Here is a 10,221-nt window from a genome sequence, read left to right as displayed (position 1 = left end):
GGAGAGAGGCATAGCAGGTGAAAACAGGTCACACTCTGGACCTGAAGGCCCCACTGGACTTGCCCTTCCCCATCCCTTCCTGGCACTGGCTGGCTCCCTTACACTCCACCCCCACTGTTTGGTTCCTGACTATTTTCTCAGCTGTGGCCAGGCCCACCTCTGGGCAAGGTGCCTGGGTTAGTGTGAGAGACTTCTGGGCCAGCTATAGAACTGTCCCTGAGCCATGACTGTATCAGGGGACTCACCTTGTCCAGGAACTATGGGGGAGTTGTGTAAGGTGGACAGGGTCTGTGGTTTCTGTGGCACAGACTCTGCCTCTGCTCATTGGCACAGGACAGGAGAGGCCTCTTCCCCACGGTGCCCCAGTGACAGATCATAAAGCCAGCCCACTTCCTGCCAGCCTTGGGCCCTGCAACACTGGTTCTGGCCCCATTACAACTGGTTTGTAACCAAAGTCTTGGGTTCTTATACTTTAGCCCTTGAGGACATGGGTTCAGCTAAGAATCCATTCCCTCATTTCCCCAAGAGCAGTTGCCCTGTGCAGTGCTCGATAAAAACCACATTCCACTCTTCCTGGGCATCCTTTATTTTTTGCATAGCCATAAATTAGAATCTGGAGATTAAAAAAAAAAATTAAGAACCAACAGTGCAGCATTTGCGACAGAAGAGCGCCAAATCAGACCTGGTTGTCTCGGGGCAGAGCTGAGCAGGGCCTGGTCCTGTAACAGGGCCCCTGCCTGCCCACAGCCCCTCATGCCTGCTCCCCACAGGCCAAGACCAAGGAACTGAGAACCACCCAGTGCCCCACAGAACGGGGCTAAGAATCAAGCCCTTAGCTTTTCAGTTAAAAAACAGACCTTGAAAAATATATACATAATACAGCAGGGCCTGTGGCTCTAAAAGCCCCTTCTCCGCCTCCCTCCCAGCCCCCACAGAGGAGCCAGAAAGGAGAGAGTCTGAAGGGGAGCCAAGAGCCCAAGGGCAGCCTGAGAAAGGGCCCTCTCCAGGCCTGCTTAGGGGGCAGCGGGCTAGTACAGACAGCCCTCCCTCCACCCAACACCCTGAATGGCACTGATATTGTCACGGATCAGGAGAGCCCAGAAATCCCCTGCTCCCCCATTCTAGCTAGTGGCCCCTAGACAGGCCTGGGCACCCTGCAGGCTGGGGAATGTGTGAAGCTTGCTCTAGGGCACAGGCAGGCCCACTGCAGAAATGATGCAGGGCAGGCCTCACCCTGGCATCAGGAGAGGAAAAGCACAAGGAGTCCTACAGGCTGGCATAGGCAGCCTCGCTACCCCGGACAAACAGCTTCTAGAGACCCTTGGGGGTCCTGGCTTCCCCAGGTCACTGTCACCAGCCTTGCAGATTCTCCTGCTGAGCGCTCCTTCAAGGCTGTGCTTCCCTGACTGATGTGGGCACCTCGCACCTCCCTGGGCCCAGGTTCTGCCCACCGGCCTTGGTACCTGCTTCATCCACACTTCCACCTGGGCCAGGGCAGGCGCCTCGCCTCCTGCCTCCCAGTCCCCCCACGGTATGGTACATTTGCACACCCCGACGGCCCAGCTCAGAGGAAAAGGGTGAAGGGGACTCCAGCGCTTTCCTTCTCTCCCTGGGGCCAGGGCTCTTCTTTCTTGCTCTGGGAAGTCAGCGCCGGCCAAGCATGTGGGGGCAGTGGCAGGGTGCTCTGCACCCATCCTGGAGCAGGGCATGTGCGGAGAAGGGTGCGCCCCCTGGCTGGCAGCAGGCACAGAGGCTGGGGCTAGTGGGCAGGCTCCCCGTGCACCCTGAAGCGGTAGATGCAGGTGTACTCAGGGTGGCCCCAGTTGGTCAGGATCCGCAGTTCCACCACGTGGTAATCCGCCATCTTAGGGGTCTGTGTGGAGAAAGGCGTTATGCGTGTCACGAGGCCCTTTGAGACCTCTGGCAGGGAGGGGGGATGGGGAGATGGCCACATCTGGGGCCAGATGGCTCCCTGTCCTCCCCTGAGGCTCTGAAGGGAACAGGCAGCAGAAGTTCCTCTCTTCGGTCTCTCAGAGTAGCTGCTAGGCCGAGGGCCACTAACCCTGTGGACCTGCACAGAGGCCTGGCCTTCAGGCTACCTGCAAAGGGCCTTGGTGCTGAGGACAGTGACCACTTTGCTCTGAGGGAAAAAAAGTCCCTTCATGGAGGGCCTCATGTACGTTGATGTGGTCGGTTCTCTTTCTCAAGTGCCCACTGGCCTGGCCCTCTGCTTAAAGCCAGCATTTGAGCCAGCGTTTGCATTGGATCTCACCCTGCTGAAGCCACAGGTGTGGTGCCCTCCTCCCCTTCCCTTGACCTTTCCTGCATCACCCTTCACAATCAGCCTGCAGACTGCCTGGGAAACCTGCTCTCCCAGGACTTCTTGTCACCCTGGAGCTAACAGCTGTCCTTACGTCTAATTTCTCTCAGTGACACTGGACAGCCCCATAGGTGGCTGTGCCCAGTGGGTAAACCACTCCTCAGCTCTGCACCAGTTCGCGAGCTGGCCCCTGCTCCTCCAGCCTGACATTCAGAGCCTCCCAGCCATCCCATCCTCACTGCCCACATCCCCTGTAACCTCAGCCATTCTGGTCCACTTCCCTGTAACCACTTCTGGACCCCACTTCTGACCCTGCACCCAGGCCACAGGCTGGTCTCCTTCCATTCACATGTGATCTTAACAACATACACATGGTACTGTCACCCAAGACATGCCAGTGTCATCCCCCGGCCCCGAGGGCTAAAGTTCCTGCCTCCAGGGCCTCCTCTGCCAATGTCCCCTCCCCATCTTACAATCCCCCCTTCCTCACTTGCCTCACATATACCTGGATGGTTTGCCCTAAGGAATCATCCTCCTAGGGCAGGGCCTTGGGATCTGCATTTCTAACAGAAGACCTGATGCCTACTCAAGCTTAAGCCACAGGCACTGCCTGAGGTCCCAGCTAACCATGCCCTGGCACAAGCTGTCCTCTCTTCCCAGAACAGCCTTCACAGCTGTTTCCTGGTCACCCCAACCTTTCTTTCCTAAAACTCCTTGGTCGCACCTGCTTCAGGAAGCTCCTGACACTGCATTTCTGGAAGGGGCCCCCTGGGTGCTGTCTATAGGATGTGACATCTCTACTTCAGTACTCTAAGGGAAGGAGGGCCTGCACCTGGCAGAAGAAAGGCTGGGGAAACATCTGGTGCCCAAATGGGGAAGCCAAGTGCCACCCCGCTGTCGTGACTGTCTTATACCTGGAAGTAGAAGGTCTGAATGGGCTCCCCATCCTGGTCGTAAGTGAATGTGCCAAGCAGCGTGCCCTCTTGCTGAAGGTCTTCATCAAAGCCCTGCAAAAGAGCAGGAGGGATGGAGGGAGAAGCAGGAGAGCAGGGTGGTGCTGACTCCCTCCCACCCCTCAGGTCAGAACTTCAGGGACTTTCAGGAGTCTGGTCTGAGTGTGATGCTCACTTAACTCTGGTGCCTCAATCTCTTCCTCTGTAGGCTGAGACAACTGGGAATGAAGTGCCTCTCTGCTCTCCTCCCGCCCAGCCAGAGTGACTCCAAGTTGATCCAGGGTGGAGACCCACAGGATTCTCCCAGGGCCCTTTCCACCGCCGCCCACACGGGCCGGATACTCACGAAGATGGAAAAGTCCTTGGGGGCACTGGAGATGGTGCTATTGGGCGACAGGGCCTTGGGCACATGCTCTAAGGTGACGGCCGTGGGGCGGATGCGGGCAGAGAGGCGGACCACAGCGAACCCCTGGGGCCCCTGGAAGGCCCAGCAGTTGCCTGGGTGCACGTCTGGCTGGAGGGCACAGAAGGCGAGGCAGGTCAGGGCCTGAGTCTAGCTCTGGCCGAGCAGCCCTGCTGGAGTCCCCACCATGTGCCTACCTGGAGAATGACCCGGGGCGACTGAGAGTGGTACCACAGCGGGATGCCGAAGAGGCTGAGCAGGGCCGTTTTTGTCTCATAGGTCTCTGAACACCGGGTACTGATAACGCTAGCCCCTGATGTAGGAAACAAAGGCAGGATGGGCCCCCACAGCCAGCCAGCTCGGGGTGGCAGCCACAGGTGTCAGCACAAGGGGCGGAAGCAGCCAGAGGAGGGCCTGCCATTGCGCGGACCCTCGATGAGCACGGAGGGAAGGTGCCCCAGACCCAGGCCCAGATCCAGGGAGCAGCCTAGAAGAACCTCTTCTGGCCCGGAGTGTGGCTCAGCGCTTCCTGACTTTCTGAGCTGCCACCTACCGTGGTTGAGTCTAAGTTGGGCAATCTGTGTTGACCCCAAGGTCTTCCCGCTTAGCACCATGGCTCCTGGCAAATCCCCGGAGTACTGCCATTGCGGGGACCAGGATAAGGCAAAGTGAAGAAGGCGGTGTGCGTACCTCCCGACTCCAGGGCGTAGTCCACCATCCCAATGCGGTCCTCGCTGTAGCGCTGCAGGGCCTGCTTTACGATCCGCTGCACCTGCTGAAACAGGCCCGGCAGACAGTCTCAGTGGGAAGCAGGCATCGTACTGCCCAGGACTGTTCCCCATGCACTAACCCAGCAAACCACCACCCACCATGCCCAAAGCACAAAACCAGAGCCTCCTATGTGTCACGTGTGCCCTGGAGCATCCCGTCCAGGTCTACAGCTCCCAGCAGGGACAGCAGTGCATCTGTGGGGTGCACGTGCTCCTCACCTCCTCGGTCACCCCGACCACACCTTCCTTCTGCAGCGTCCGTCCCAGCAAGGCCGCGGCCTCCCGAGCTGACTTGCCCTGCATCTCTGTCACGTGGGTGAGGATCTTGCTCTCCAGTTCCTGCAGCTGAGCTTGCACCTCCTCTCTCTGGAGGAGCCCTGCCCGAGTGCCCCCACCATGGAGAAGGAAGTGACTGACCCAGGCAGGGAACTGAGATTCCACCTAGGAACAAGACATGGAGTCACTGGGAGGCTTGCAGGAACCATGGGGCTGCTATGGCCAGGCCAGCCAAGTTGGGTGGTGCTCAGTTGGGGAGCAGGGTCTGAGAGGGAGGCCCACAGAGGAAAGGGTTAGGAGCTCTCCCCGTACCCATGAGAAACAGGAAGCACTCCTGTTACAAAGCCCTCGCCTGTGTCGAGTCCAGCTCTGCAGCAGGCTCCCAGAAATAACAGGCAGGGATAAGAGGCCCCTGCTGTGTACACCCAAGGCAGATGGTTTTAGATGAGGGGGCATTTGGTGGGGCCCTTGGGTGCTTCCAACTCACATCCTCCCGCATGGCCTGGATCTTCTGGGGCAGCAGCCCCACTTCATCCTCCACTGCACTCTGCTTCAGGCTCAGAGCTGCCAGTTCCTGCCGCAGGCTGGTTAGCTGGGCCTCCAGCCGCCCCAGCTCCTGCACAGAGTTCTCCCAGATGGCCTCCTGGGTCATCCTGGTCCCAGAGAGAGAGGAGTAAGGGTACAAGGTGAGGCTGAGTTGCAGAAGAACGAGGATGCCCTTGCTGACCCGTCATACAGCGTGTGCCCAGCACCCAGAGTGAGTGAGAGAGGCAGGGCCTGCCCTCAGGGGTCTAGCTGTTCCAGGAGACTGGCCACTGGCTTGCCTGGCACAGAGCAAATTCTGATTTGATTTCTTTTATGTCTAGAGTCTGTAATTCCTTTTGCCACAGCCTTTCCATCTTCCGAAGTATGCACGTGTGGGCTGTGAGGAGGCTATGCTGCTAGCACGAGGCCACACAGAGAAGGCAGTGTCGGTCAGCCAGCCCTGCGGTGCCCACCTCCACCTCAGACATCCCTCACGGCCCTCCGTCATGTCTCGGACTGGCCACACGCATTCCCGAGCCAGGCCTCAGCCACCGTGCTGGGTAGACAGTCAGAACCCGGCTCCTGGTTCTGCTCCCAGATCTGCCTGGGATGGGGCTTGAGGGTGGCTTAGGCCACATGGTGGGGCACTTACCTTTGCCACTCTGACTTCAGCTGCTGGAGGCGAGCCTCGGACTCCTGAGACAGGAAGAAGGGACAAGTAGAAGAAATACTGGGCTCAGAGAACACGGCTTCCAGAGAAGGACCTGCTCTCCACTGGGGTCTCTGCTTCACTGCATGCCTGCCCAGGGTCTCCTGGCCCCTGCGGCAGACCTCAAACTGACTGCCTGGCCAGTGTCCTCCTTGAAAGTCTCACCCCATGACCTACACGCTCCAGCATGCACACAGTGGGCAGCATAGCTGAGAGCACCCAATTGGGGGAGCTGAGCTCACACAGGCACATCCCTCCCACTCAATGTCCCAGCGGTCCTCCTGCAAGGTCCAAAGGTCCCGGGGGTCTCACAGCCCAAGGACAGATGAAGAAATGGGCCAGGACCCTGGTACAAGCTGAGTGCCTGGCCCACCAACCTGGGAGGCCTGGACGATCTTCTTGAAGAGGTCCTCTGAGTCGTGGTGATGTTCCGCCCTCACGGTGGCCAGTTCTTCCTGTCAGACAAGGAGGAGAGGACTGAAGATTGGACAGCTGCACCTGGAGGGGTGCCTGCAACTAGGAGGAGCCTAACTGGGATTCAAACTGGGGTCCTTTGGTTCCCAGGCTTTGGCTCATGGTCTTATGCCACCGAGCTTCTGTGAAATGTGCAAGAGCCTGGCTTGTTCTCTGGCACAACCCACGCCGTGTCAGCACTATACCAAGGGCCCCAAATCACACATCTTGCACCTCCAGGGCAGGAGGGCGACAGGACAGACTCCATTTTAAAGAGGAGGCAGTTGAGGCCCAGCCAGGGTGAGTGCCAAGTGGCAGAGCTGCCTGACCCTAAATGACACACTGTGGTCTCCTTCATGTCCTGCACGGGCCCCTGCACCCCACATGCCCAGTCACAAGTTCGCACGATGACACCCGTAATCGACACACAGCTTTCTCTCCCACCTGGATGCGAGTGGCGGTATCCCTGCGGAAGTCCTCCTTCAGGGCAGCCTCCCGGCGGCTCACCAGCCCCTCCAGGAGTGCCAGGGTGTCCTCGTGGCTCAGGCCACTGCCACCGCCCTGGCCAGTGGACCCCTGCCGCAGCTCCAGGCGCTCTAGCCGAATGGACTCCTTTTGCCAGTTGGAGGAAAACTCAGCAGCCAGCGCCTCCAGGCGCCGCTCTAAGGAGTGCACTTGCGACAGGATGCGCTGCTCGGCCTAGGAGGTGAGGAGGAGATGAGCACATGAGGGACCCGGAACTCCGTAAGTGAGGCAGAGAGAGAAGGAGAATCAAGGAATGCCCAGCGCCAGGAAGGGAGGCACCAGAGCTGCAGCTGCGTCTGTGCTGAGAGTGAGGCACAGGGTGGCCAAGAGGGGTCTCAGGACAAACTGTGAGAGCTGCATCGCAAAGGAGGAGTGGAGGTAGTCAGGGGAGAGAGCCTGAGCCAAGGGACTGTCCGAAGGAAGGATGAGACACTAGGATGGCCACGGGGGCCTGGGTGATGAGCTGGCCGCTGCCTGCTGTCTTTCTCCTGAGTTCTGGCCAGTGGCTCTCAACTGCAGGTACTCCTTACACAGAAGAGAACGTGATTTGAAAGTGCTTTCTTTTTCCTCTTTAACTGGATGCTCAGCGAGGAGGAACAATCATTTGGACCTCAAGGTGGCATCTGATAGTGTGCTATGAATTTTGAGGACCTTGTTGGCATAAAGAACAAAATCTTATAAAACACAATCTGTCAACTGTCAGTGAAAGTGCTGAGTGGCAGAGGTTCTGCTTTTTAGAAATCCCGTGTTTTAAAAAGGCCCAGCCAGTGTCCTCACCACCACCCTCACCCAGACCAGTGTTCTTCTCAGTTTTTATGCAAATGTCAGTGAGACAAAGGCAGCCCATGCTTTACTTCTTTCTCTTAAGGAAAAGACTGCCCAAAATTGAGTATAATGATGAAAAGGGGAAGATGGAGATGACAGAATATGTCATTATTTTATGAAATAATAAGATCATGCTCGGAAAATATCCACAAGAATATATGACTAAAAATGTGGTATCAAATTAAAACCAGCAGGGATGGGGATGTAGCTCAGTAACACTGTGCCTGCCTTGCAAGCGCAAGGTCCTGAGTTCAATCCCTGGTACCTGAAAAAAAAAAAATTAAATCCAGCAGGATGCACACAACGTTTAAATAACTATCGGGGATGAAGAGTTTTAAGTGACCTGAGCTGATACCACAGTCTGGCTGTGTGTCCACTTGTTATGAGTCATTCCCACTGGGCTGCAGGCTCCTCGAGGGCACAGCCAAGGCCTGATCGTTCTTTAGATGCTTGTAGATTTTAAAACTGGCCATGTTCCTCACTCTTCCTTGTGTCTGTACCCTCTGCAGCTGGGTGGCTGCCTCCTCTCCCTTGGAACCCTGCCTGGCTTCTGTGACAGCAAGGCTGGGAGAGCCTGCTGGATGACCTAAGTGTCCATGGAGGGCAGCTGACCCTGCAAGGGCCCAGGCCAGGCAACTGTGCAATACACACGGCCCAGCCAGGATGGCTTGTCCTTGCTCAGACAAGAAGGGCCACCCCAGCTGAGACTCAGGAGCCGATGATCAAATGCTTGTCATTTCTTGCCACAGAGTTCAGGAGTGGCTTCTTTGTGATCACAGGTACCGGAGCAGGATATGACGTCACACACAGAAGGGCTCAGGCAATCTCAGTGAGATTGTATTGAAAGGGAACAAATGAATGAAATAATCAATAATTAGTCCTCTGCCTGTTTTCTGACCTTAGGATGCGGCTAACTTTTGGGTGCCCTTCTAAGTTGTGTTTAAGTGCAACACTTCCTCTCCCCAGCACCTGCACCCCAGAAAACAGGAAAAGGGACGTCATAGGAGGACAGCATATCCTCAAGTTGCGGCAAGGTGTAAGACAGGGATGCCCAGTGCAAGGACATCAGAGTCAGGGTCTGCCCGAATCTCGGGTGCTCACCTGGAAATGCGGGGCCGTTTCTCTGGAGTCCCACACCGCGGGCTGCCTCCTGCTGTCCCTTGCCGCCCACCAGGAGACCACAGCGGGGTGCAATGTCTGCAGCCCAAAGGGGTAGAAGTACCATGCACCTGTGCACAGGGAAAGGCTGGTCACACTCGACTGAGGAGGGGGCAGCAGAATCTCCTCGGTTACCATGGTCCATGTCACCCGCAGAGCCCTGCTCTGCCAGAGGTGGCCCTTCTGGTCGATGGCCTCAGAGGACACCCATGCTCTTGTCCCCCGGGGTCCTTTGTCTGTAGATGACAAAGCTCCAAAAAGGACGGCTTTAATGAGTCAGGGAGGATCCAGGGGTTGAACCCAGGGCCCTGTCAGAGGTTCTCAGGCCTGGCCTTACAGCAGTCATCCCTGGGGAACTTTTAAAACATCCAGTGTCTGACTGTGCCCTCGCCCTCCTCTGGAGACAGTTGACTGGCTTGGGCTTGGGCCCTGTGCGTGGGTTTTTAGAAGCTCCCCAGGGGGTTTTGTGGGCTGCCAGGGTGGAGTGTCCCTGAACAAAAATGCAGCACCAGGGCTCAGAGCTGCAGGCAGACAGACACGCTTCTTGCTCTGTGGACATCTGTTTGCGACGATGACTCCTAAGGGGTGTGGAGTGGGGGAGAACTGGAAACCATGCTGGCCGCGGGGTCTCCATCCCAGGAAACTGTGCTTGCAGCTCAGTCATGGACTGTGAGCAGGTCGAGGGGAAGGACACGGCCACTGCACTTGAAACCACGGCCACACCCTCCACAATGTGCAGGTCACCAGCCCCCATCCACCTCCACCCCCAGGGAATGACAGCAGCCACACTGGCTCTACCAGCCCCACACTGAGATAAGGCCTGGGAAAGTACTTTCTGGATAAAATGCCATGCAATTAGAAAGGACCATTATTATTTTAAAGGTGATGCCCAGTTTCCACTAGGTATGAATAAGCCATTTTCATAACAGGAAACAGAGGAAACCAACTCTTGCAATAATGTCCTACCCTCTCATTGATAGAAGAAATTACAAGTCGAAGAGCTGCTAAAACTATAAAATCAACTCTAAAAAATGATAAGATACAGACTTTAGTTACAAATTGGAGGGCCAGGGATTTAGCTCAGTGGTTCCACCACCTGCCTCGCAAGCATAAGGCCCGAGTTCAATTTCTAGTACCAAAATGGGGAGGGGAGGAAGGGGTAAAGGGAGGATAGGGACAAGGGGAAAAAAATGAGAACCAAGACCTGTCATGTAAAGGTACAAGATCCCAATAATGATGTAACTGTACTGTATACCTAGAATGTACCAATAAACTCAATAAAAAGAAAAAAAAATTTCCAGTAC

The 10,221-nt window shown here is 56.4% G+C and overlaps 1 protein-coding gene across 1 annotated transcript in view; it reads right to left on the bottom strand.

Annotated features, from left to right (window-relative positions):
• Window positions 1-550: 550 nt before the first annotated feature.
• Window positions 551-10,221, bottom strand: part of Sun2 (Sad1 and UNC84 domain containing 2) — a 16,072-nt gene continuing 6,401 nt past the window's right edge. Inside the window, exons 7-17 of the mRNA XM_010612841.3 lie at window positions 8,861-8,988; window positions 6,854-7,108; window positions 6,334-6,411; window positions 5,900-5,943; window positions 5,210-5,375; window positions 4,666-4,887; window positions 4,367-4,451; window positions 3,874-3,989; window positions 3,620-3,787; window positions 3,235-3,327; window positions 551-1,873 (exon numbers count right to left, since the gene is read on the bottom strand). Coding sequence (XP_010611143.1) covers window positions 1,760-1,873; window positions 3,235-3,327; window positions 3,620-3,787; window positions 3,874-3,989; window positions 4,367-4,451; window positions 4,666-4,887; window positions 5,210-5,375; window positions 5,900-5,943; window positions 6,334-6,411; window positions 6,854-7,108; window positions 8,861-8,988 — 1,469 coding nt within the window. The 3' untranslated portion in view covers window positions 551-1,759. The remainder of the gene's footprint in view (window positions 1,874-3,234; window positions 3,328-3,619; window positions 3,788-3,873; window positions 3,990-4,366; window positions 4,452-4,665; window positions 4,888-5,209; window positions 5,376-5,899; window positions 5,944-6,333; window positions 6,412-6,853; window positions 7,109-8,860; window positions 8,989-10,221) is intronic.

Source organism: Fukomys damarensis, unplaced genomic scaffold (genome assembly GCF_012274545.1).
Source record: "Fukomys damarensis isolate Sample0158 unplaced genomic scaffold, DMR_v1.0_HiC HiC_scaffold_19, whole genome shotgun sequence".
In the NCBI taxonomy this organism is placed as follows: domain Eukaryota; kingdom Metazoa; phylum Chordata; class Mammalia; order Rodentia; family Bathyergidae; genus Fukomys; species Fukomys damarensis.
This window is presented reverse-complemented; position numbering and strand designations above follow the sequence as displayed.